The following is a 26,402-nucleotide window of genomic DNA, read 5'->3' as shown; positions in this document are numbered from 1 at the left end:
CGATGACCCGCACCGGCCAGTGGCCGGGACATCCCCTCTCTGTGCTTCTGGCTTCTCATCAGCAAATGGAGTGTCTGCGGTACATCCAAGGTTCCTCCAGGGGAGGGCTTCTCTCTGAGCCCTGTAGAGGGCAGGGAGGGGTGGTTCCCAGCTCCTGGGGAAAGAGTTCTGTTTTCCACTAGTCATGTCTGCCAGGGACACAGTAATAGAGGGATAAGATGTGTCCGCGCACATAGAATGTATCTGTGTCTGTTCTGGAGGATTTAAGTAGAGTCTCTGGGTTTCTGTGAGGGCATGGAGCTGAGGAAAGGAGAAACGGGGCTCTTCTTCCTCCAGCAGCTCTAGAGGTGAAAGGTCCACTCAGATTTTTGTTTTTTGTTTTTGTTTTTGTTTAAATGAGAGCTGCTCGGCAAGTGCACAGCTAAAAATAGTCCCTGCAGGCCCGGGAGACAGGCCACTGCTTCAGGGGTCCCTCAACTCATTGAACAAAGAGAATTGGGCCTGGGTGAGAGGAGAACCCCATCACATCCACCCCCTTTTTTTATCCTCCCCTGTATACATTCTGGAACTGGTAAGAGGATGTGGATTGTTCTGAGAGTAGAAAGGGAAAGGGGAGGGGAGGGGAAGGGTGAAGTTTGGCCAGGGGAAAATACAAGGGGTTTGGAGTGACAGTGCCCAGGCTATGCCACTCACTAGCTGTGTGATCTTGGACACGTTACTCAACCTCTCTGAGCCTTGGGTTCCTCATCTGTGAAATGAGGCCCACTAATCTGTATCTCCCTCAGCACAGATGGCCAGCCTGCTGCGAGCACTCAAGGACAGCCCAGTGTAGGAGAGGACAGGCTGGAATGTTCACACAGGTCTCAAGCACACAGTGTCTCCAACGTGAGCCTTGGAAATGGAACTTAACATGGCAGGCAATGGAGAGCCGCGGACAGTTTTCAAGCCTGGGTGTGAACCAGAACAAATCCCAGGGATCATTCCTCCCCTCCCCAGGCTGGTTTCAACAGACTGGGCACTGGACGTAGGTGACGCAGAACGGGAGAAGGGACTGAGGAGGGCCAGAGAGGAGGCAGGTTCCGAGGAGAATGTGGGAAAGAGGTTAAGTCGATCCGCATCAGCAAGAGTTGGCGGAAGGGCATGGAGCCAGAAGGGCACTGGGGAGAGAGTTTGTTAGGTTTGTCGTCCCGAGGGCTTCAGGGATTAGATAACCTCCAATAAAGGCAGGGTCGCTGAGGGTGTGAACTGGATTTCTTCAATGACCTTCAGAAGAGGAGAAGAAATTTCTTTTAATTTCTTTTTCTCTTCTTTGGGCTGTGCTTTTAAAAATCCTGCTCTCCCCCTGGACGGAGCCGCTTGGGCCGCAGCTTCGGTGGGTTACAGATGCTGACAGCGATTTTCCTCCAAATAGACCAGCCCCAGACAGACTTCTGGCTCTTCCTCAATGCCAGCCGTGCGAGGACCCCCCAGTCCCGGTGTTCTGCAGAGTTCTTTTAGCAGACATTGTCAGGGCCCTACTCGATCCCCTTAGCCCTCCCCTCTCCCGTGAGCCTCTGACCGCGCCCCGGGGAGTCTGACCGCATGCCTCCTCTGGCTTCAGGGTTGTGCTGGGTGAGCACCGGGCAGGCCTGCCCCGTGGGGGTTAATGTGGGCCCAGGAGCAGCCCTCTGCCGATGACAAATGGAGGCTGGTAGATAAATTCTCACCCTTTGGGTAGGAAAATTCAAAGAGGTCCCCTAGACCATCTCCCAGGGGGCCCGGCAGGAATGACCCCAGATGGTCCCTCGATGTTAATAAATCCCAGATGTGCATCACAGTAGCCTGCTCGTAAGCATGCCCCGTGGTGGCTCCCTGCCTGTCCCATCCTGTCTCACTCCTCCCTCCCCGACTGGCGCTTCTTAGAATCACCTTCCAATGGGCTACTTATACTCGAATCCTGTCTCGGTCTGTTTCTGGCTGAACCCAGAGACAGACATTGCATTCCGCCGACATGGACTTGACCATGACCTGAACTAGAAAGAAAATGTGCCTTCCCCCTTAGCTGTTCCTATATTTCAAACACACCTGCTACCCCCTGCCCCTCCCGCTGGGAGACAGGTCCCAACGCCCCCGGGGCCCAGACACAAGGGTAGCTTCCTCTCCAGGCCCTCCTCCAAGCAGGTCGTGCAGCCCACAGACTGGAGCTTCTCTGGGGGGCTTTGTTCAAACACGACTGTGGCCAACACAATAGGGGAGAGAGGGAGCAGAGCAAAGCTTTTTCAGAGGACCAGAGGCCGGGAACTCGCTGTCTCTGGGAGAAGGGAGTATGCTTGGTGGACGGCTCTGCCTGGCCCACGGCCAGCTTCCCGCCCCATGCTGGCGCAATCTCAGGGGCAACTTCTTTCTCCCACAGGGGAGTTCTCGTCTTGCACCAATGGCGTTTGAACTGAGAGCACGGGAGGGGCCGAGGCCCCCGGGGGTGCTGGGAGAGCCTCCCTGCTCTGCATCGCAGGCCGGGGCCCCCGGAGAGTTGTGCAAGGCACGCGGGCCGGCTGCTGGGCGTGGAGGACGGCTCCCAGGGCTGAGTGTGCCAGGGTGTGGTGGAGCCGGCCCTCCGGCCCGCGGGCAGGGCGGTGGCACCCAAGATAAGCCAGGGCCTGGCCGGGAGGGTGATCCCAGGCAAGTGTCGCTCAGGCCAGTGGTAAGTCACCTCGTTGGAGCGGGCGCGAGGCGTGGCAGGTGGATGCTGCGTGCTTCCCGGGAGCGCTGAGGGCTCCCCTCCCCGGTGGTGCAGCCCATTTGCCCTGACATCAGGAGGAGCTCAAGCCGCGGCCTCCTGCCCACCACGACTCAGGGCTGGGGCAACATGAGCCGGTCCAGGCATGTGGGCAAGATCCGGAAACGCCTGGAAGAGGTCAAGAGCCAGTGGGTCCGGCCCACCAGGGCCGATTTCAGCGACAATGAGAGTGCCCGGCTGGCCACAGACGCCCTCTTGGATGGGGGTCCTGAGGCCTACCGGCAGGCGCTCAGCCAGGAAGGTGAGGTAGACTTCTTGTCCTCGGTGGAGGCCCAGTACATCCAGGCCCAGGCCAAGGAGCCCGCTTGTGCCCCGGAGCCCCCAGGAGGGGCAGAGGCAGGCCTCCGGGGGATGGACTCCCACTCCCTGCACTCAGGCACCTACTTCCCCGTGGCCTCGGAGGGCAGCGAGCCGCCCCTGTTGCACACCTGGGCCTCAGCCGAGAAGCCCTACCTGAAGGAAAAGTCCAGCGCCACTGTGTACTTCCAGATGGACAAGCACAACAACATCAGAGACCTCATTCGCCGCTGCATCAGCCGGACCAGCCAGGTATCCGTGGTGGGGCCTGTGTCCCCTTGGCCATGGGGTGGGGGGAGGAATGGTGCTGGCGGAGGAGGAAGAGGGGGGTGGGTCCTGCTCTAAGGCACGGAGTTCAGACGACCGGGTCTGAGGATGGAGTCGGGGATGTTATTCTCTGTCTTGCCCTGGATCGCTGACTTTCTGATTCCCCCGTCACAGTCCCCGTCCAGACCACCCCTACCCATCACTGGAACTCCTGCAGTAGCTTCTTGCCTGCCCCTCGTCTTCCATCTTGACCCCCACCCACCCAGTCTCCCTGTTGTAGTAGAGCACTTATTCTATGCTTCAAATCTAACTTGGTCCCTTCCCTGCTTAGAGCCCTCCATGGCTCCCAATTGCCCACAGTGGGAAGAGCAAAGTCTTTATGGCTCACAACCTCTCCAGCTCCTCTCCCAGCTCCTGCCACTCAGTCCCGAGGGACCTGCAGCCTCTCCAGCCCCCCTTGCTCTGTCTTTGGGGCTTTGCATGTGCCGTTCCCTCTGCCTGGGACCCCCTCACCTTCCCTGCTTTTCACCTGACGGAGGCCTACTCCTTCCTCAGGACGCAGCACCCACGTCCCTTTCTCAGGAAGGCTCTCCTGAACTCCCCCCTGGCTAGGCCAGGCGCCTCACCTCTGTGCTTCCAAATGAAGGGGCCAGTCCGCTGAGACACACGCTTGTCCCTTGTCCTCTCAGACTCAGCATAGACCTGTCTGCCCACAAATGACTGGGCAGCCCCTGAAACCAGCTGGTGGTCAGACAGAAGACAGAATAGGCAGAGAGAAGGTTTTTCCGCAGAGTATTTACGTTTTAATAGATGACTTTAGAAGAAGAAAAATAGGGGCACCTGGGTGGCTCAGTCGGTTAAGTGTCTGCCTTCGGATCAGGTCATGATCCCAGAGTTCTGGGATCGAGCCCCGCATCCAGCTCCTTGCTCAGAGGGGAGTCTGCTTTTCCTCCCTCTGCCCTTCCACACCACTCATGCTCTTTCTCTCAAATGAATAAATAAGATCTTTAAAAAAAAAAAAAAGAAAAGAAAAAAATATTTCATGACCGGAGCTTGGCCAGTAGAATTTCAGGCACGGTGACGGGCATTTGGTTATCAGTTCTCCCATCCGGTGGCTTCCCGCTGCAGCTGGGGAAGGGGCAGAGGGACTCCAGCAATCCCCTGGCTGAGACCTCCCCTGTCCCCTCCTCCCCACCCAGCGAGGCTTCCCTCCCTCTGTGGCCCTGAGGCCCCTGATATGCTTTGTTTCACCAATACAGCATGTTACGAATTTAAGACAACACTTAAAATCCTGAAGATTTCACCTGAAGTAAGAAGGTGGCAACCCCCTCTTTGGTGGGTGAGTCCCCTTTGCCACAGTCCCCACCACGCCCTCTTGTCCCAGGCCTTGATGAGCTTCCCCCACTTTGTTTTCTTTCTTTTTTTTTTTTTAATATTTTATTTCTTTATTTGACAGAGAGACACAGCGAGAGAGAGAGAGAGAGAGAGAGAGAGAGAGAAAGAGAGGGAAAGCAAGCACAAGCAGGGGGAGCAGCAGAGGGAGAGGGAGAAGCAGGCTCCCTGCTGAGCAGGAAGCCCGATGCGGGGCTCGATCCCAGGACCCTGGGACTGTGCCCTGAGCAGAAGGCAGACGCTTAACGACTGAGCCACCCAGGCAACCCCCACCCCCGACTTTGTTTTCTCTCAGGCCCCTGCAGGCAGAGAGTGTTGATAGTCTTCACACACACACACACACACACACACACACACACACACACACACACGGGCTCAGGGGTGACCTGTCCCCACAGAGATGCCAGGGGGGCTGGAACCTCGTCATAGGCTGTCCACGGAAGCAGGCTGTGACCCTGCCTCCCCACTCAGAGCCAGAGGGTGGGTAGGTTTGCATGTTCCCCCTATGGCTTCAGCCTCCTGAGAGGAAAACAAACAGAGTTCCGTGTTTTCCAGACCAGTTTCCACTACCTAAACTAGCAGGAATTCTCCCTCTTTCCCTCCGTGCTCGCATTCCTTTATTCCCCAAAGCCTAATTCATAGCCGGGCCCTGCACCCAGGATGGCAGAGCAGAACCAGAGGCCTCCCTCCCTCTGCGGAGCTCCCTGCCTCTGCCTGCCCATTAGGGGAGGAGAAGGAGACATGGGGTGGGAGGCAGCCCTGGGTGTGAGCAACCCTCTGTGCCTGCGAGGGGAGGACAGGGTGACTAAGGCAGGCTTCACGGAGGAGGGGGCCCCTGAGCTGAGTCTCAGAGGCTGAGTAAGAGGTGGTCAGGCAGAGAGGGAAGGGAAAGGGAGAGGGAGTCCAGGCAAAGGGCAGGAGGTGTAAGAGGGCTGGGTGTCCCGCCGGTGGGAAGACGTGCCATGGAAATGACTGGCAAGAAACAAGGAGGTTTTGCTCAGAGCTCTCTAGAAGCAGGAGGCGGAGCAGGCCATGCTGGACCACACAGGAAGCACCACAGTGGGGTGGGAGGCAGAAGGGGCCAGAAGGACGCGTGGGCACAGGCCCTTACTGTGCTTTTGCAGGAAAGGGAGGGCAGGCAGAGCGAACAGCTTAGGACTGGCTGGTTGGAACAGTGTCAGCAGGCTCTGGGCTGTCGGTGGTCCCTCGTTGTCCAGGACCTCCTCCACCCTGCCATTCTCGAGGCGGCAGGGTTTCCTGGTCCGAGGAGCTCCCATCTGTCTGGCAGGGGATGAGGGACTCTCAGCCAGGATTCAAAGTCCCCACAGGATGACCCTTGCCTATGGGTAGAGCCCCAGAGGACCAGCATCCCCCTGGCGGGGCTCCTGGGTCTCTCTGCAGCTCAGATTCCCAGAGCCGGCCTGCCAGGCTGGGCTTCCTCCTTCAGCGAGGGGTTGAGGAAGCACTTCCTTCTTCTCAGCCAACCCCACCCCAACGTGCTGGCCCAGCGGATTGGCCTACTTTTTTTTCTTTTTTATGCCCCTAGAGGTGTCAGCACTAATTTTAATCCTTTTCCATACCCTGGACTAAAGCATGTTTACATGGTGTTATTCTAACATGATTCATACTTGCTCATAATGCATATAAAATCATAGTCATATTTTCACTACAAACAAGAATAAAAACCTTTGCTTTTTGCACCTGGTTTCATTTATATTATCTGGGCTCAGGGTTAGATGCAGCTTGAATGATAGCTAATGTTCTATTTTTGAGCAGTGTTTTATCGGTAAAGAAACTGAGGCCCAGAGAGGGTAAGTGACTTGTCCAAAGGCTCTCAGCTCATCACCAGTAGCACGGCGGCTGGAGCCACAGTTCCCTAACACCCCGTAGAGCACTGTGGCCTGGACTGTGTGTGACCCCTCCGTATTAGTGTCCCAGGACTGCTGCGACAGTTACCACCCCGCGGGTGGTTTAAAACAAGAGATATTTATTCTCTTGTTCCGGAAGCCAGACCGAACATGAAGCTGTCAGTTGGGCCCTCCTTGCTCTGAAGTCTCTGGGGGAGGGTCCTGTCTTCTGCTTCCAGCTTCTGGTGGCTGTGGGCGTTCCTTGACTTGTGGCCGTCTTACTCCACGCTCTGCTTCTGTCTTCATGTAGCTCCCCCTCTTCTCCCGGTCTCTCCTCTGGGTGTCTTCTACAAGGACACTTGCCATTGGATTTAGGGCCCACCGGATAATCCAGGATGAGCTCATCTTGAAAGTCTTAATTGCACCTGTGGAGACTTTTTCCAAGGGGGAGATCACGTCCACAGGTTCTGGTGGACATATCTTTCGGGAGGTCGTCATTCATCCCACGACACCCTGTAAGGTAGCACGACCACGCAGGGGACTGAAGAGGTTATGGGCTTTGAGTCAATCTGCCTGGGAGCCAATCCCAACAGGAGGCCAACAGGATAAACCTAGACATCGTGAGCCTGTTTTTCCAAGCATCCCTTCAATCACAACCTGGGGTTATTTGCAAACATGGCCCCTTCTCTGTTCAATCTGTCACCAGCCCTGTCTCTGGGAAGCAAGGACTCGCTGGAACACACCCGGGGAGGATTTACTGACCTCCCGGGGAGAGAGAAGTGTCCCTTTCACCTATACCACCCTCAAGGAGGACGCATTTCTCTTCCGGCAGAGAGGGCCTTGGTTGCTGTTGATACCGTAAATTTAAATGTGCAGAGACAATCATGTGCTGACAGGGCCACGGCTCTAAAGGAGCGTGGCCTCACTATTTCAGCATCTTTTCTGACTTCTAACCTGGGCAGTTCCCTCCCCTGTCCGGACAGTCACATCATCTGAGCAGCAAGTCAACTCCACGTGGGTACCAGACATCTCCTTGGTCTGTTTCAATGACCCTCTTCTTGTCCTGGCTACTTCCCAGATGTTGATGGACAATATATCTACGTATCTGTATATACATATATATCTCTATATTCCATATACATAATTACTATATATACTATATAGTAATTATTAGAAAAACGGTGGAACGTTATTACAGGTAATGTTGAAAACTGCCGTAGTGCCCAGTCCAAACGTGACTGCTCGTTTTGGCTTTGTGCTCTCTTATGTGTCTACACACCACTTTCCCTCACTGGCAGTCATAGCGGATGGACCATCATTTCGTGCTCTGTTACCCTTTTTCACCAAATTCATTCATTGCTAATACATCTGTGTCGAGCATGGATCATACAGCAGTTTTGCTTCAACATTTCGCCACATCTCAGTTTTTATGTGACCATTATAATTATCATTGCTAATGGCTGCCATATCCACATGTCGACGTGCCACGATTTGGGTATTAGGACAGACTTTTGATTGGCTGACAGCCGTCTAATTCTGCTCTAATCCCACTGTGTGGGGTCCCCACCACCGAGCAATTCTCAGCCACCAGCTGGGTGTCCCAACCCAACCCATGCCAGTCCCAAGCTCAGACTGGAGACTCCAACGACCCCCTCCTTGGGCTTGATCAATCTGCTAGAGTGGCTCACAACAAAGAAACATTTCACTTTCTAGATTACCAGTTTATTATAAGGGGTAGAACTCAGGAACAGCCAGATGGAAGAGATGCACAGAGCAAGGTATGGGGAAGGGCATGGAAGCTCCATACCTTCTCTGAGCACTCTGCTCTCCCCAAATCACCAACCCAGAAGCTCTCTGAACCCATCCTCTTGGGTTTTTAGGTAGGCTTCAGTTACACCACGAATGATTACATCATTGACATTGGCAGTTGATTCAACCTCCAGCCCCTCTCTCTTTCCTTGGGGTAGGGGGGTAGGAGGGACAGAAAATTCCAACCCTCTAATCACTTAGTTGGTTCCCCAGGCAACCAGCCCTCATCCAAAAGTCACCTCATTAACATAACAAAGGACCTTTATCTCTCCGCTCTCACCACTTAGGAAATTCCAAGTGTTTTAGAGCTTGGTGCCAGAAACAAGGACAAAGACCAAATATACATTTCTTTTTATAAATCACAATACCGTGGAAAACAACCCCAAACAAGTCTAAGAAGAGGAGCATGCACTGACATCTACAGTGGGAAAGTCAAGGGCAGGACTGACTTCCAAGCATGAGTGAAACCAGATGTTCGAAGGATGCTGCTGGCAACGTGCTTGGTCCTGCTTCCGCGGGGGCTGACTTCATTTTCAGGCAGGCTGTCCCCACGTGGCGGCAAGACGGCTGCCAGCAGCTGTAGCTCCTCCTCCCCGAGCTGAGCAACCCCCGCTCCTTGCCCCCAGGCCCTCATTAGAATAACGTAGGTCATGTGAGCAGCCCTGGGCCAATCTCTGTGGCCAGCGGGGGATGCCGTGCTCTCATTGGTCTGGCCTTGGTGATGTGCCCTCCCCGCGCCCAATCCGACGCCTGGCAGTGGCCCCGCCCAAGCCTCGTTGCTTGTGGAGAAGTGATTGATTAAAGGGAGATTGGCTGGCAACAGGAGGGGTGGGTCCTTGGCAGGCGGGCGTACACACGTCTCCCCGTTTTGCTGGATTTCTAGGGCTCTCTGCGCCCCTCCCCAGGATGCTGTTATGATAGAGGAGGACTCCCTTCTGCGTCCCACTGGGGCAGCTCAGCCTTGTCCAGTCGATCTGTAGGGTCTCCACGGGGATCTTGTTCGAGGCAGTATTGCGTGGCTTAAAAACATTTGAAAACCAGGGGCCATAGAGTGCCTTCGAGCTCCACATGGCTGAGCAGCCGTGACGTTGAATCCATCCCTCAGCTCTGAGCCTGCCTGGTCACCTCCTGTTCTCCTTTCCCCCTCCTTGTGCTCCTTCTCTGCCTTCGTCTCCTTCCTCCCGTGCATGCCGCACTCCAGCAGTGGGCCGGGAGGCCGGACGGTCAGTGGTTGGGCTGGACAGATGGAGTCGGGCGGAGGCCTCCCCTCCAGCTCTGTTCCCTCGAATGCTGCCCTGGCGAGCCCCCCATCTCACGCTTTCTCCTCCAGGCCAGCAGCAATGGGAACTGCTCTCTTAGGGCCACCGGGACTTGGGAAGCTCTGCTGAAACCAGTTAGCACCTGGCCCCTGACTCTTTTTGTTTCCACCCCTCTGCCCTGGCCCAGGTCCTGGCCATCGTGATGGATATGTTCACGGATGTGGAGATCTTCTGTGACATTCTAGAGGCGGCCAACAAGCGTGGGGTGTTTGTCTGTGTGCTCCTGGACCAGGGAGGTGTGAAGCTCTTCCAAGAGATGTGTGACAAAGTCCAGATCTCTGACAGCCACCTCAAGGTAGGGGCCCCCAGTGAGCATCCAAAAGGGATTTTGTATTAGGATAGGATAGCTTACGCCATGCTAACAGACCCCCCCCCCCATCTCAATGGCTTAATGTAGTAAAGGTTTATTTCTTGCTCAAAGTCCAGCGTAGGACAGACAGCCCTCCCTCATCCTGTAGCTACACCATAAGGAGTACATGGCCTCCCAGATGGCAGTGGTAGGGAGAGAGCAGAGGGATGTGCAGGACCTGACCTGGAAGAGATTGCCTTCCCTCCTGCTTACAGCCTCATGAAGATACACGGGAGCTGGGAACTGAAGGGGGCCCTTGGGTGTCTCGTGAGCAGCAATCTCTGCTGCACATGCCTTTTGTCCTCTTGGCTGAAGAAACCCCGTGGCCTCACTTCACAGGCCAGGGCAGCATCCACGAGTCAGCCCTGACGGGAAGCTGATCCTCTTGGACTGAACCCAACTCCCCGCTGACTTCCTTCTTCTGGCAAGGAGAAAAGAAACCCAGAGATAAGGGTTCATTTAGTCATGTCAGATTTAGGGCAGCTAACTCAAGGTCCGATGTAAAACCACCCAGTGTTTATGAGCAGGCTCCGAGGAACAGCGGATGGGTGGGCCCCTTGGTGACCCTGCTCTAGCTCGGTCAGGTCAGCCTCCGGGAGACCCCGCCGTCCTCCCTTTCTCCTGCGCGTCCCCTCCTCACTGCCCGGGACGCAGCTGAGTTCAGGCACCTCCCGGAGAGGCAGGCCTCGGTCCTGGGCTTACTGGGTCTGCTTGACCAGGATCACACCTCCTCAACAGGAGGCCATCAACAGAGGTGCAGAGAGTCAGCGCAGGCCTTGCCTCCGTGGCCCATGCCGGCCACGCCTGCCAGTCCTCTGTCCCCCAAGGGACGGTGGGATGCGGCCCTCCTCTTAACGTGTCACAGAGCTTATGGAGGGGCTGGGAATCGCTGTTGGAAGCATTGCGCATCCCCTTCCCAGAGCCTGCCCAGCCACCAGGGACATTCAGGGGATCCCAGCAGTATCCTACCTTTCTGAGATACCCGTGCTTTACCCACCTTTTCATTTCTCCAGCCTCCCAAGGGTTCTGGCTGAGGGCTGGGGCAGCAGGTTCCTGGGGGCAGGGGAAGGGACAAACGGGGCCATGATTTGGGTTGTGGACACACCTTTCCTTAGGAAAATCTAGGGTCCACTGAGGTCTCCGCAAAGGTACCCCCTCCGGCTGCCCTTCCCTCTGACCAGCTTGGGGTCAGGGACTCATGTCACTAAAGCCACTTAAAGGGCAAGGCTGGCCAGGCCTCTGTGGTCCCTGGGAGCCTAGATGGAGGGCTCCATGGACATTAGGCCCTCATCTTTCTTCTGTTTGCCACTTTGTTTAAATTCTACCATCTCCTTTTTTCTCCCCCCTTCCCCCGCCATGACTCAAATAATGTCAGGACAATGAAAAGAATTTAGAAAATTCAGCCAAGGGAAAAATAAAAATAGCCAGTGAGCCTATGAATAAGAGATAACCCCTGCCTATGTCTTGCTGAGCATCCTTCCAGATGTTTTCCTAGGCAAACGTGTATCTATCTATATGCATGTAATTAGTGAATGACGCCTTGACTCTCCTTCCAACAGAACATTTCCATCCGGAGTGTGGAAGGAGAGGTGTACTGTGCCAAATCAGGCCGGAAGTTCGCTGGCCAAATCCAGGAGAAGTTCATCATTTCGGACTGGAGATATGTCCTGTCGGGATCGTACAGGTGAGCACTGGGTTTCACCTGCCGACGGCTTCGAGGAGGCCAAGGCTGAGCCTGGTGCAGAGCACCCCCAGCCGCTCAGGCACTTACCCCTCCCAGCCCCGGCCACGCCGGGGCTGCTTCACATACATGAGGCTGGAGGCAGGACCAGCCTGGGCAGAAGGGGGACATCTGGACCCTTCGTGGAGGGGGGCGGGGGGCTTCAGGGTAGAGAGGCACTTCCAAGTTTCCTTGCAGATTGCAATAGGACACAGAATCTTCTTTTTCCCTCCTCAGCTCTCTCAGGCGTGATGGTAAAGCTATGCAGTTTGTTTTGGGCTGTGTGTGTGTGTGTGTGTGTCCTATTTTATTTTCAGAAGTGTGTCCAAATTCCATGGACCTAAGGCTGGTGCTGGGGACTGGCCGTGGCAGCAGCCTAAACTAGGAGTCAGACAACAGAGGTTCAATTCCTGGCTCTGTAGCTTCCTGGCTGGGTGACCTTGGGCAAGTCACTGCACCTCTCTGTTCCTTCATTTATTCGACAGCTATGTAGAGACCCACGGGTACATACCAGGCATGCTTCAAGGCTGGGGTGCGGCTCTGGAGCTCCCATTCAAACCAAGGAGATAAACAACAGCCAGTCGTGGCGGGCTTAGTCGGTAGAGCATGTGACTCTTGATCTTGGGGTTGTGACTTCAAGCCCCATGCTGGGTGTAGAGATTGCTTAAAAAAAAAAAAAAAAAAAGAACCAGTACAGAGAAGAGACGGTCTGTATTTGCCCTTGTGGAGCTCATCATGCCGAGGTGGGGGTGGGGGAGCTTGCCCTTGGTAGGGCAGAAGGAAGCAGAACTAACCTTGTTGAGCTTTGTGTCAGGCCCTAGGCCAGGTGTGATTAGACCTTTAGGAAGGATTTAATCATGACAACCCTTTGAGGGAAGCATTATTCTTCCAATGGACAGATGGGGGAACTGAGGCACGGAGAGGGTAGGTGATTGACCCAGGGCCACCAGCTTCCTTGACGAGGATCCCCAGCTCTCCAGCGTCTTCTGGGCTTGTCATCCTGATAGGAGAGGTGCCAGGAGGCGGGGGCCGGCGGGCTTGAAGACATGCAGGGCCATTCCCAAGAACTGAAGAATCCAGCTCCCGGAGAGAGGGCAGGACAACTATAACCTGGTTTGCACTCAGCAGTCAAAGGTGATCTGCTTGCCAGCCTTGAGGACGATGCTTCTCCCCGGGTCTCTCAGGGTTGTCTCTAGTTAATACAAAACACAAGTCTCCATCCCATCTTTCAATGCAGCTGTCCCTGGGCTTCAGATATTTTGGCCCTGGTTGTAGACAGTTCTCCCAAACTAAAGAGCCCTGTCCACATCTTCAGCCGAGGGTTGGGGCTGAGGGGGGGGTGTGCATTTCAACATTTAAGCTCTTGTCTTAAGACAAGAAAGTCTTACCCCAGCATAGGCACCACGCCAGGTGCGGGGGACACAAAGCTTGTCTCTGTTGTCAAGCAACATGGGTAAACGGCCACAGAGCGGTGTGGTGTGTGCTCTAAGATCAGCATGAGCTAAGAAGTTGCCCTGGGGCCAACCAGGAGGGAGCTCCGGCTTCTGCTGGCAGGTACAGGAGGTTGGTGCCTTTGGGGTTGGGCCTTGGTGGGCACAGCATGAGAACCTAACTGGCCCTGATTCCTTTCCTGCCCTGACCCACACTTCCATCTCTGAGCTTTCTCTACCTGGAACAGAAAGATTTTTAAACACAAACCAGATCAGATCACTTGCATCCTTAAAATCCTTCCATGCTTGTCACTGCTCCTAGTAAAGGAAAAAAAAAAAAAGTCATGCTTAGCATGGCCTCTGTCTGGGCAGGATTCTCCTTCCTCCCCAGTATGCTGTGGCCACACTGTGTTCCTCCAGGTCTCTCATGCTCTTTGAGGCCTCAGGGCCTTTGCACTTGCTGTGTATTCCCTCTGCTGGAGAGGTCATTCCTGCTGTCTTATCCTGCGAACTCCTTTTCTTATAGTTTCCAGATCATCTCCTAGAGAGCCTCTCTGTGGACTTGTTTAGCCAGGATTGTAAACATGACGTCAGGCCCTGGATTGGGTCTGTTTTCTTCTCTGTTGTGTTCCTGGCATGAAGTACAGTTCATCCAGTGCCTGAACATTATATATGACCATAATATTTGCTGAATGAATGAATGAATGTCCATGTAAGGTCCTGGCCATCCAGTGTAGCTAGAGGAACAAAGTGTTTTCAAACCCTGTGCATCATTATCCATTAGCAGGATATGAAATCAATTTAGTGGATGATGCCTGGAATTTTTTTTTTTATAATGAAATAGGATAGAATAAACATACTGAGGGCACACTGAGGTAAGGAATGTTCTGAAAACTGTTGTGTGGTGATGTATGTGTTTGTATATGTGAGTAGGTCATGTATTAAATATATTTCTCCAAGATTAGCCATGATAAGTCTGAAGAAGAACAGGCAGGGGGGACTTGCCAGAGATCAGGACGCCTCGTGAAGCTGGAGTCATCATGACAACGTGGCATTGGACGAAGAGCAGACAGACTGACAGATGGAACAGAGCAGAAAGCCCAGAGACAGGCCCACCCATGATGGGGCGTGTCAGAGCGGTGGGGAAAGGAGAAACTGGAAAAAAAAATAATTCTCTACACGGAAAATTAGATTCCACTTCATACATACACACACACAAAAAATCACCTTCCGATAGATTAAAAGGCCTGAAATGTCAAAAACAAACTTTAAAACTCTTAGTAGAAAAGAATAAATGAATATCTTTTAGACCTTAGCATAAGGATTAGGTGTCTTAACACAGACACCCCTCTTTTTTTTTAAGATTTTATTTATTAGAGAGACAGGGAGCCAAGCAGGGGGAGGGGCCGAGGGAGAAGCAGGCTACCTGCTGAGCAGGGAGCCCGATGCGGGGCTCGATCCCAGGACCCCAGGATCATGACCTGAGCTGAAGGCAGACGCCCAACTGACTGAGCCCCCCAGGTGCCCCCAGACACCCCTCTTTTGTGTTAAACACAACACAAAAAAGCCTTGACTCTAAAAGATTGCTAAACCCAACTACATTACGATGAAGAACTTTGGTTCATTGAAAGATAGCTGAAAGAAAGTGAAAAGTCAGATTACAGAGTGGGAGCAGGTTTTCATGATGCCCTGACAAGATTAGTGTTAAGAACCACAAAGAACTCCTGTGAATCATAAGAGCAAAGCAGCACAAGGAAGAGCAGGTGGGAGGCGGGAGTGGGCATTTCAGCCAGGAACAAATGCATGTGAAAACATGAAGGGGTGTTCTGCATTATAAGTGACCAGAAAAATGCAAATCAAGGCTAGAACCGGTTGCCATTTTATACTTTTTCAAGTAGCAAAAAAAATAAGACTGACAATACCAAATGCTGGATGTACAGGATCTTTTCTTTTCTTTTTTAAAGATTTTATTTATTTATTTGACACAGAGAGACACAATGAGAGAGGGAACACAAGCAGGGGGAGTGGGAAAGGGAGAAGCAGGCTTCCCGCAGAGCAGGGTGCCCGATGTGGGGCTCGATCCCAGGACCCTGGGATCCTGACCTGAGCCGAAGGCAGATGCTTAATGACTGAGCCACCCAGGCACCTCATACAGGATCTTTTCTACATTGATGATGGGATTGCAAGTCAATATAGTGACTTTCAAAAGAGTTTGGAATTTTCTCCTAAAGCTGACTATTCACCTGGTTTACAGTCCAGCAATTCCATACCTAGGGTTATTTCTAAGAGAATGAGTCCACGGGACAGTAAAAGATGTGTAAGAATGCTCGTTATAGCACTGGTCACAGCAGAAATACTGTTGAAGCAATGGGAATGCTTGTCAATGGAAGAATGGATGAATAAATCATGATCTAGCCACTGGTGGAATATTATACAGCAATCAAAAATGAATGAGGGACAGCAACCAGAGATAACTTGGATAAATCTTAGCAATATAATATTAAGTGGGAAAAACCCCCAAATATTACATATACGTTAAAAACAACCAAAATATTTTCTTTCCAGAATACATAAGACATTTTTTTTAACAGAGAAAGGAAAGTATGGGAACTATGACACAGGATTTGGGGTGATGATTCCCTCTTTTGAGGGGGACCTGGAAAATAGGTTGCTGGGAGGGACCATATGGTTAGATGCTAGCTTTTTATTTTAGGTGGTGGGTTTGTTGGTGCTTATTACATTATTTAAAATAACTAAGTAAATAGCTACAAAAATTAAAAGGGGCCAGGAATAGACCAGTCATGAGAGATTGTGACGAAGTCAATTCCACGTACTAAGGGCCAGAAAGCAATAGATATGATGTGTATTTCCTACCATGGGTGGTGATAAAGTGTAAAAGCTAGGGCATGGAATGAAGGCCACGCAGGGTGTGAAGGAGGGGAGACCGGGACACCAAGGGACCTGAGGGGGGGGTGCAGAGGCCCCTGGGGTGGAGGGCAGAGAGGGCGTGGGAGCCTGAAAAGTCTCCAGGGCACCCTTGGACCTGTTTCGTTGCGTAAAGCACACAGTTGCTTGGCCTAATCTAGTCTGATTTCAAACAACACAGGGTGACTGACATCTTAGTGTAGCCAAGAGTCCCGCTGTCCCCACGTTTGCCGCCTTCCCTGCCACCTGGCTGGCCCCAGGCTCAGCATCAGCTGCTCACCTCTCTGGGGTGTGTGGGTGGCTCCTGGGTGGGAGGTGAGGTGTAAACAAAGCTTCATTGTTCTTCCCAGGATTGGCCCAGCCTTGCTTGGGCCCCACCGTGCCTCAAAGAGCAGGGACTCTGCAGGCTGGGCTGGGCTGGAGGAATGGGGGGGGGGGGGGGCGCGGCTTGTCATTCCTGTTCCTGCGGGCCTGCCTTGTGTTCCCTCTTCCACCTCCCGAAGAGCATGGGATTCTCCCTCCCCTCCCACTAAGGAGCAGCCCACGTTTTGCAGCTGTCTTCCCCAGACCCCCCCTTTGGTTAGAAGAGGCAGGGGTTCCCACACTTCACAGGGGGCTTCAGCAGCTAGGGGACTCATCAGCACAGAGTTGGGGACACTGGGACTCAGCTGTCGCTTAGCCGTTTGGGGCTTCAGCAGGGAGAGGCGAGGATCTGAGCACCAGGAGGGAACCCTGAGGCCAGAGATCCAATCTCGTGTCTTCACTGTTCACCTGCAAACATTTGCTGGCTTCTGCGCCACGGTCTTGCCATCCGTGAAGGGGGTACCAAGGTGGCCCTCCGGGGGTTCTGCCGGGATGAAATGAGCAGGCCAGAGGAGCGGAGGGCTAACGTTGAGTCGTTCCCCCCAGCCCTGCATGAGCCCACATCCCCCCACCCCCCACCCCGCAGCAGGAGCCTCCCTGGTCCCACCGTCACTCTCCTCCTCCCCTGCAGCTTCACCTGGCTCTGCGGACACGTCCACAGGAACATCCTCTCCAAGTTCACAGGCGCCGCGGTGGAGCTGTTTGACGAGGAGCTCCGCCACCTCTACGCCTCCTCCAAGCCGGTGATGGGCCCCAAGTCCCCCAGGCCGGTGGCGCCCCTGCAGCCCAGAGCAGGCCGCAGCCCCCCGCCTGGCCGCCTCAGTGGTAGTAGCTGCTCAGCCAGCGACCACACGTCCTCCGACCCCTTCAGCAGCGCCTCGACGGGCAGCAACCCCCAGAACCAGAGTCGGCCGGCGGCGTCGGGGCCCAGCAGTCCCCTGGCCCCCAGCTCCCCCCCACCCCCCAGGCTGCGGCCCCACCATGGCCCGTGGGGGGCCCGGAGCCCACAGGCGCACTTCTCCCCGAGGCCCCTCGCCAGCGCCCCAGCGCCCCGCAGCAACCTCAGTGCCTACAGGCCCACACGGCAGCAGCTAGAGCAGCTTGGCTTGCTGCCCCGGACGGTCCACATCTGGAGGCCATTTCTACAAGCCTCCCCTCATTTCTGATGGGTCGCATCCCCCCAGCAGCCCTCCCAGGGCCGGGGCTGGGCATGCCTGGACTGTCTGGCCCAAGGACCCCACCTCCATGACTAGCAGCTTTTGAACTTGCTTCCCTTTGGACTAAAAGTGCTTGGACAACATCGTTGCCTGTGTTTGTTCCCAGGCCTGTGACCATTCACTTGCCAACACCCCCCAGTCCCAGGGGTTCCCTCTCTAGTTTGGCCTATGGAGCACATTCCAGAAAGTTCTAGGGAGGTGGGGGGTGGGGAGCTAGAGGACAAAAGCATGAAAATAGAGTCCTTTTCTTCCAAAGAGCAGCCAGGGCTTTAATAATAATGTTTCCTGAATCTCTGTAATATAAGAAGGGGCAGATGCAGCCCAGGTTTCACATATGGGTAAACCGAGGCACGAAGAGGCAGACTGTGGCTGTGACCAAGGTACTCCTGTTTCCCAGTGCCCGGGAATGGCCCACTCTACAGAAGGTATGGGAACATTTCGGGATGTTTCTGGGAAGGGTGGTAAAGGCATAGTAGTGAGGTATCCCTGGGGCCGGTGAATTAGGGATAAAGCCCCAGAATGTGCCACTCTAAGTAGTGTGGGGTCGGTTGAAATTGTAGCCCCCAAGGATGGGGCAAGCCAGGGTGTCTGTGGGATGGAACTGGGCCAGGCGGTTCATCAGCTCACGTTCTGGCTTTGGGGAGCCTTGGGCTGGTCTCGAGGTCCCTGAGTCTGGGCCAGTCCCAGGGGCTTGTGTTGTCAGGATCTGGGAACTGCCCTGCAGCAGCGCCCAGGGCAGCCCGAAGCAACCAGGAAGGGTTCGGCATTGACCTTGCAGCCCCCTTGCAGTCAGAGCCGGGGACTCCATCTGGCTTGTTGACACCTGAAGCAAGGATGCTGGGCCCTCACAAGCCCCATCATTCATTCACTGTCAGATTCACAGTGCGCCCTCTGTTCTGGAGGTGGTCCCAGATCTTGGGGTACAAGGAATACAGCAGGCACAGGGAGGGCCAGGCAGCCCAGTTTGGGGAGGTCAGGGGACACTTCCCAGAGAAGGGACAGTTAAGGAGGCCTGATGAACAAGGGCATTAAAGGTGGAGGGAGGGTTGGGGCCCAGGCTGTCCCAGCCTGACAGAAGTAGGCACAGAAGCCCCTCAAGCATCTTCCTGTTTCTGTGACCTCCCCCTGCCACCAACTCACCTCAGCAAATGTCTTCTCGTCGCTCGTCTCTGGCTCAGCAGCTTTGCCTTTGCCATGGAGGGCTGGGAGGACAGAGCCCTTCCTCCTGTTGGCTTCGGAACCCCAACAGCTCGTGGCATCCCAAGTCACGCTCTCCAGAGGGTTCCTCCCTTCAGCGCATCCCCGTGTTTGTCCAGTGTTTGGCAAAGGCAAAGGCGTCTTTGCTTCTGTTTTCTTTTAAATAGCATTCCTGTCCTCATTTCACTTTTTTCCTCCTTAGTTCCTGAAAGTCCAACAACAGCAACAAACCCTTTGGTTCCTGAAGGTTCTTTAAACCCCGGCCCTGATGTGCTGTTTTCCTGCTGACCGCCGTAATGAGGTTAGAACAGTTGGGTGCTGCTGAAGGTTCTAAACTGGATTCTGCAGTCTGCTGAGAAAGCTTCAGGAAGGTAAAGCTTGCCCGGGACCCAGAGCCCCCAAGGCCTGCTCTGCCTCTGCCTGCATCTGGCTTAGTCTGAGTGGAGCAGAGCAGCCCTCGGGCCCCCAGGCACTCTCCACCAGCCAGGCGCCCCACTGCGGCCTTCTGACTGGCTCACGGGTATTGTTCCTCCTCCTCTGGACACTTTGTCGTGCGTGTGACCCCTGCCTGCTGGGACGTTAGCTGCGGTTTGCTGTGGCTGGAGGACTAGGAGCAGAAGTGAGGATCACTTCCAGGCAGAGGCTTTAAGAGCCTGGGTGCAGCTGGCCATGCAGGAGCATGCCTCAGACGGAGCCCCCTCCACCAGCCCAGATTCCTGAGAGACTGTGGTGAGCAGGACCTCCCACTTCTTCCCACCGACCCCGCCGTGGAGAAGTAGCAGGAGCCAGAAATAAACCTTTGTTGTGTAAGCCACGGAGATTTGGGGTCATTGATGACCGCATCATGAGCCAGCCTAGCCTGATACAACGTTAGGACCCGCTCACGTGAGGCTGGGCCGTTCCTTTGTGGGACTGGATTCCCAAGGGCCCCCAGCCCTGGGCTCTAACCCCAGATGCTATTTCCACCAGACACTAGGAGGGTTTTACACACACAGCAAGGGGCTGACTGAAGAGCCAAACAAATCCTTACCCAAGTTTCCAATCCTCCCAAACCCGATTTGCCCCGTCTTGAATTCTGCTCTGGGCTAGAATCACACCTGTAGCTGCCTCGGCAGCCCTGCTCGCTGGGGGCCATCCTGAACATACATCCTGCTCACTGGGGGCCATCCTGAACATCTCTACCGCAGTGTGAAATTCCACAGCAACAATGGGGTGCCCACCCGTATGTGCTGACACCATCTCAGTGCCAGGCAGAGACCCAGACTCACCTCTGTCCGGAGAACTCCAAAGTCGGCCGAGGCACCAACACTCACCTGAACCACCACCATGAAGAACATGAGAGAATGAGAGAAATAGTATGATTGAGTTGCCCGGGGTGGAGCGGGGACGGATGGATCCCTAAACCCCACACCAGGGATTAGGGATCACATTATCCACACGTGGGATTATCCGCCACCGGCTGCAAGTGTTGGTCCCCCAGGCCTCTCCTAGCAGTTATCTGTTGTGTTCATTTGGTCCTCACCAGACCCTGATCTCTCATCTCCCAGTCTGCACTGAAAGAGCCGGGAGGCCAAGGACACTTTGCTGGCCCGAGGGACCCTCACCTCGGGGCCGGGCTGGTCCCAGCGCACAGCGAATGCCGACTGACTGGTCAAGGAGCTTTGCTCCTGCAGGGGACACGAATACTCAGCGCGGGCGACTTCTCTCCCCGGCCCTGCTCGCACCTTGGTGTGAGCCCCCTGCGTCCCTGCCTGGAGCGCCAGAGCCTCATCTCCAGGCGCTTCATCTCTGGACCTGGTCCAAGAAGTTGTTGGACACAGAGCATCTGTCATTCACTTTCTCAGCTTCCTCCTGAGGAGCGTATGTGTGTCAGAAAAGCTGTCAGCAGGGAGTATAAACACCACAGACACACCCGCACGAGCCCAAGCACAACCTCCTTTTTCTCGTGCTCGCTGGGTTTGGACTGAGGCAGACGTGGTGCGTCCCGAGCTGCTCCGTCCTTCTCTCCTCCGCAGGGCCTGGTGACCGAGGGGGTCCGCGCGCCGCGGGGCCTCGCAGACCTGGGGACCGAGCGGGTCCTCGGCCACCGGGCCTCGCTGACCCGACAGCCTGCAGAGGACGAGGAGGCTGACCCTCCCGAGTAAGGGAGCATTCCTCCTGCCCGACTCTGCCTTTGAACTGCGACACGGGTCTCGCCTGCCATCAGACTCCAACTGCCACACTGGCTTTCCCTGGGGCTTGAGCCTGGAGCTACACCCTGGGCTCGCCCGGGGTCTCCAGCTTGTCAAGTCGCCCCGCGGCCCGCGGGACTTGTCAGCTTCCATAATCACAAAAGCCAGCTCACGTAGTCCATCTCTTGTACAGACAGGTGGCAGAGATATGGGTATAAATATGCACGTTGTTGGTCCTGTTGCTCTAGAGGGTTCCGACTTGTAACAGATTTGGCGCCGGGCGCTTAAAGGCCTAGTCTGCAAATGCAGCCCCAGTCTGAGGTACTGGGTGAGGGCTTCCGCATACCCCTTTGCGGGGCGGGGGTGGGGGGGGTGGGGGATGGTGCGGTGGACAGAGTCCAGCTGTAACGGGCCTGGCCGGCCCATCCGCCCCCCCGCTGCCTGCCCCCCGTCTGTCCCCTCGGCGCTCCTCTCCTGCCCTGCTGCGGGACAACGGACGGCCGAGTCAGCTCAGCCGGGCCTCTGGAGACGGCCGTTCTCCACTCCAGCTGCGTCTCTCCGCCGGCAGGGCCAGGGGCTCGCTTCGGGCGGCTGCGCTTCGAGAACGGCACCCCCCGGCTTCCCGACTTGCAAACGTGGGCGCGGGTGAGCTGCTCTCGCGGGCCCTGCGGCGCTGCCCGCTGCCGAGGGGCGAGCCCCGCACGGCCGTTCCGGGAACCGTCCCTGCGGCTCCGCGTGAACAGACGTCCGGTTCGCATTTCCTTGCGCAATTATTCTAGCCCAAGTCCTGGGAGGCCAGCCTTGGTTCCCACGCCAGAAGGGCCTGGAGTCCCGTATTTCTCCGCCAGTTGGGCCCTTCGGGGGTGGCGGGAGCTGGCGGCCCGTACGGATGGAAGCAGATGTGGCCCCGGCTCGGAGAGCTTATCGTCAAGAGCCTCGCGGCCTCTAGCGCTTGCATCTTGCTAACCTGTGGTTTGCTGGGTCTGAGAGTGACCTGGGGCGGGGGGGGGAGGGGTGCAGGCCTGTATGGGGGAGACAGGAGCGGAGACGGGAACGTGAGAAACCGAAATCGTCAGCCATGCGAAAGGTGGGAAGAGTGTGCCCGACGGCCGGCAACCGCCAGCTGCAGTCAGCCTCATTCCACGTGAAATGGGAAGCCCCGAAGAGTAGCAAACTCTGCAACAGTGGGAATTCCCTAAGGCACTTGGGACATCTTGGGTATCCTGAGGCCACCTCCACCCTCCATGTTAATGCTAATATCCGGGGCTTTCCTAGACCCCCAAACACATATTGCATGAAGCGCAAAGACTTTAAACATTTGGAAGTAAAATCAGATTTATCAGTCCAAAGCATAACCCTAAACCAGCCATTCCCCTGCTCAAGAACTTTCTATAGCTGGTATTTGTCCCCTGAGCGAAGTCAAACTTTTTACTGTGGCATCAATGACTCCCCCCCCCCCCCCATAATTTTATGCTGGCTCACCTGCCCGGCCTCACCACCCATGTCCCTTCACACCCACTCACCTGGATGACCAGCCTTCGTGTCCTCCAGGCCGTGGCTCTTTTCATCTCCCTACTGAGAAACCGGATGTGCTTGCCTTTCATTCCCCACAGAGCCTGCTACAATCTTTCCCCTTTCCAAGGTCCAACTCAGATGTTTCCACCTTCCTGAAACTTCTTTGAAAGCCCAGCCTTCCTCTGTACTTCTGCAACACCCAGACCTCCCTCCTGCCCGCTATCTACTACTCACGTGGATGTCCCCTTACTTCTGCTAGAGAACGGAAGCTCTTGAAAGCAACTGCTGCATTTTTGATTTGATACCTTCTACAATAATGTTCTATCAAGGTTTTAAAAAGGAAAGTGACATATAAAAGAAATAGCCTTCTAAGAACAAAGCCTTATTCTAAAACCAAGATTGAAAGGACCCAAGTGGCCTGTCTGAGGATTCTTTGGTTGCAAGTAACAGAAACTGAAACTACTTCAATAGATTCTAGTAGATTCTAGCAAGATTCTTCAAGATTCTAGTAGTAGAGTCAAGCAATCAACTTAGGACCACAAACGTTATAGCTTAAAACAACACAAATTACCTTACAGGTTTCTAGTTCAGAACTCCAACGTGGGTTTCACTGGGCTAAAATCATGGCGTCAGCAGGCCTGTGATCCTTCCTGGACACCCTAGGAGAACACCCATTTCCTTTTCTTTTCTAACTTCCATAGGCCACCTGCATTCCTTGGCTCATGGCCCCTTCCTCCATCTTCAAAGCCAGTAGCATAGAATCTCTCTGACCCTGACCTTCTCCTTTTGCCTCCATGCGATGGCTAACTTTATGTGTCAACTTGACTGGGCTAAGGGATGCCCAGATAGCTGAAAGAACATTATTTTGAGTGTATCTTGAGAGTTTCTGGTTGAGATTAGCATTTGAATTGGCGAACTGAGTAAAGAAGATCACCCTCCCCAATGCAGGTGGACATCATTCATCCCACTGGAAGCTGGAATGGAACAAAAAGGCAGAGGAAGGGCAATTTTGCTCTCTCTGCTTGAGCTGGGACATCCTTCTTCTGCCTTTGGACATTGGCCCTCCTGGTTCTCTGGCTTTGGGACTCAGATCAAGACATACACCATTAGTCCCCTGACTTTCAGGCCATTAGACTTCTCAGCCTTGAGAAGTGGTTGAGCTATGAGCAGGTAAACCTTCCGTCCTCTTTCCAATTAGTTAGAGTCATTGAGTACAAATATGGCAGCCAGGTACCCACCTGTGTGGGTGAGAGGGTAGTTCCCAGAGATAGGGGGTGGGGAGGTTGTTAGCTCAAGGGCTAAGCAGACACAATACTGAAGCTTTAGGTGATGAAGTCACTGCCAAGGAGGGAGAAAAGGACAAGGGTGAGTCCCAAACAGATGCCAGTCCTCTATCTTCTCTATTATAATCCTATATATATATATAAAAAATCCCATTTGGGAAAAAAAGCACAGGCACTATGAAATTTAAAGGGGGACCTGAGCAAGTCTGGGATCAGGAACATCTTGTCTGAGGATGATTCCTGAGCTGAGATCTGTAGGAAGGGGAAGCTGATGGCAGGATTGGGAGATGGCAGGGAAGAATGTTCCAAGTAGAGGTAACTGGATGGGCAAAGGGCTTGGGTGGGAAGGTGCTTGGAGTCCTGGAGTCCAAGGACATGAGAAAAACCAGTGAGTTGGGGGGGGGGGGGGAGGTGGGCCAGGGCCAGACCACGCAGGGCCTCACACACAGGCTTCATGAATGAGTTGGGAAGTCACTGCCAGACTGAAAAGTCTTTGTAAGATCCTTTGGCCACAGTATGAAGATTGTAGAGGTGTTAAGAGTGTAAAGGAAAAAGGACTCTCACCAGTTCAAATACCGGGTACAAACTCCTCCTTGGGAGAAAATTTTGAAGGCAGGCCTTTCGGGAGTCTCAAGAGGCAAGAATTGCCCTTGGGTCCCACCCCACCCACCTGGAGTGTAGTCACCTCTGTGGTTCACCTTTGCTCACCTTCCCAGTGATTCATTCATTGACAAGAGGGTGGAGTGTCTAAGTAGACAGGCCTGAGATTTTTCTTTAGCATAATCATTGTTCAGTTAACGCTACCCTTCACCATCTGTGCTGGAAATGACCAAGATGACGTGTGTAATAAAACTCTGAGGTGCCCGGTATTCCTGAGTGCTCTTTCCTGCCCTGCATTACAGCTAAACATCACACTGCAGGCTTCTCACACACGTCACCACATTGCTGCCAGGAAAGTGAGGTGGGGCAGGTGTGCGGGAAGATTCCCGAAGACCACTCAGGCAGTTTGGGACAGCACAGACGATGGATCTGGGAGGACAGCCAGATGGCTGAAAGCTAAAAGCATGGACAAAGTTAGAAGGGCACTAGGATCGAGATGGGAAGCCAAGCCAGACTAGAGGGAAAAGGGCATTTCTAGGAAGCCTAGACTAACAGGAGAAAGGGGTTTAGCTCCAGAAGGAGAAACAGGCAGGGTGCTTCTGCCTTAGCACTGTGTTGGATCTCCGGGGGATTAAACTTTTGTGCCAACAAAATGAGATGCTGGCCAGTTCAGAAATTCAACAAATATTTCATGAAATGCCAAGTATTCTGCCCTGAGGATACCGATATGAAAGACAGTCCTAGTCACTGATTTTACAAAGTTTAAATTCTATCGTGAAAAACAAGCAGGCGATTACAATAGAGTAGGTAAGAACCAAGATGCAAGTGAAACAGTGAAGGAGCAGGAAAGAGGGAAACCTACTGCCACCTGGAGGTCAAGACTTTTGGGAAGCTGTAAGGAAATGGAGACCTGGAAGGTGAACAGCATCAGCCCTATGATGGGGGGTGGGGAGAGGTGCCAGACCAAATTGCCAGTGTGAAGGCCTATATGCAAAAGCTATGGTGCCTCTAAAGCTGGGGAGCAGGGAAGGAGGGCGCCTGGGAATCAGAGGCTCTATCGTGAAGGGATTGGCAGTTCGGGCTCTATCCTGAGGGGCCATTTGCAACTAGACCATAAACTCCGAGACAGAGCCAGTGTCTCCATGGCAACCACACAATGCTTGTCACGTCACAGGAGCTCCATAATGATTGTTCATGACTCCGTGAGTGGATGGAGGGCAATGGGGAGCTGTTACGAGGTTTCCATACTTTTTAATGATTCCTAAAAATTACGGTGTCTATTAATCATACCAATCTTTTGTTTCACATTAGAGATAAATGACAACTTGCAATTACTAGTCAGGCTATCGTAGGTACTAAAAGAGCAGTCAAAACAGAAACAGAATCAGACGTTTGTCTGTTTTGGGAAGGGGCCTGCGAAGGGGTGAAGCAGCAGGTGAAGTAGAAGGGAAATCCTGAGGACCCGCTTCTTTGCCCAGGGCTGGAATTCTTTTCCCTCTGCTGAGAATAAAAAGCTGTGTGGGACAACACTTGAGGCAGTTTTTGCTTGACTACTAAATTCCACTCCTCATGAGGGAGCTCTTCCATTCCAGACGATGTGAGTAAGGTAATGGCCTTCTGTATCGAAGATGTCAGAGACTGTGACTATAATCCGTGTGTCTGCAAGGACAGGACCATCACCCTGCAGGACAGTGGCCCGCGGGCCTCGTGTTTCTGTGCGTCTGGTGAGCAAGGCACTAACCGCCCTTCGTTCCAGACTATCTTTTCATCATGATGTCTGCAGAGCAAACAGCCTCACAGGAGAGATGGCGTCCCCCTCTGCAGCACCAGGCAAGCGTGCTGACTGCTGCCCAGTAGAGAAGGCCCGAGTTTCTAGAATGCAGCCCACTCCATGTGCACTCTTTCGTTTGGGCCCATACACAAAC

General features: G+C 54.0%; 1 protein-coding gene and 1 long non-coding RNA gene across 7 annotated transcripts; one reads left to right on the top strand and one right to left on the bottom strand.

The window, feature by feature from the left end:
* The first annotated feature begins 2,485 nt into the window (after window positions 1–2,485).
* On the top strand, window positions 2,486–24,746 carry FAM83A (family with sequence similarity 83 member A). 4 transcript variants are annotated; one of them, XR_008507632.2, is made up of 5 exons: window positions 2,486–3,325; window positions 9,835–10,002; window positions 11,616–11,740; window positions 17,126–18,136; window positions 19,111–24,746. XR_008507632.2 is itself a non-coding variant. In XM_054512470.2 (4 exons), the coding sequence occupies exons 1-4, from the start codon at window positions 2,846–2,848 to the stop codon at window positions 17,658–17,660; spliced, it is 1,308 nt and encodes a 435-aa protein (XP_054368445.1). In that variant the 5' UTR covers window positions 2,486–2,845; the 3' UTR covers window positions 17,661–24,746. The 4 variants fall into 4 exon arrangements, 3 of the variants coding, with proteins under 3 accessions (XP_054368445.1, XP_045751912.1, XP_045751913.1); XM_054512470.2 differs by having other exon boundaries at window positions 17,126–24,746; XM_045895956.3 differs by lacking the exons at window positions 17,126–18,136; window positions 19,111–24,746 and adding an exon at window positions 12,784–12,897 and having other exon boundaries at window positions 2,488–3,325.
* LOC123858756 (uncharacterized) lies at window positions 10,105–18,992 on the bottom strand. 3 transcript variants are annotated; one of them, XR_010410526.1, is made up of 8 exons: window positions 18,852–18,992; window positions 16,903–16,978; window positions 16,412–16,548; window positions 13,475–13,524; window positions 12,571–12,968; window positions 12,288–12,439; window positions 11,054–11,109; window positions 10,105–10,477 (listed from the first exon to the last, which is right to left on the bottom strand). It is a non-coding gene; the product is annotated as an uncharacterized LOC123858756 (long non-coding RNA). The 3 variants fall into 3 exon arrangements; XR_010410527.1 differs by lacking the exon at window positions 18,852–18,992 and adding an exon at window positions 17,132–17,272 and having other exon boundaries at window positions 13,165–13,524; XR_006794222.3 differs by lacking the exon at window positions 18,852–18,992 and adding an exon at window positions 17,132–17,272.
* Window positions 24,747–26,402: the final 1,656 nt, after the last annotated feature.

The sequence above is a fragment of the Mirounga angustirostris genome, unplaced genomic scaffold, assembly GCF_029215605.1.
Source record: "Mirounga angustirostris isolate CCGP_5_RB_7025 unplaced genomic scaffold, mMirAng1.0.hap1 SCAF_4, whole genome shotgun sequence".
NCBI lineage: Eukaryota > Metazoa > Chordata > Mammalia > Carnivora > Phocidae > Mirounga > Mirounga angustirostris.
This window is presented reverse-complemented; position numbering and strand designations above follow the sequence as displayed.

Excerpts from the sequence above, each read along its gene's own strand:
- FAM83A (XM_054512470.2), top strand. The coding sequence starts at position 2,846 with ATGAGCCGGTCCAGGCATGTGGGCAAGATCCGGAAACGCCTGGAAGAG. Across the intron at positions 3,326-9,834 it reads GCATCAGCCGGACCAGCCAG|GTCCTGGCCATCGTGATGGA; the intron begins GTATCCGTGGTG and ends GCCCTGGCCCAG. Across the intron at positions 10,003-11,615 it reads TCTCTGACAGCCACCTCAAG|AACATTTCCATCCGGAGTGT; the intron begins GTAGGGGCCCCC and ends TCCTTCCAACAG.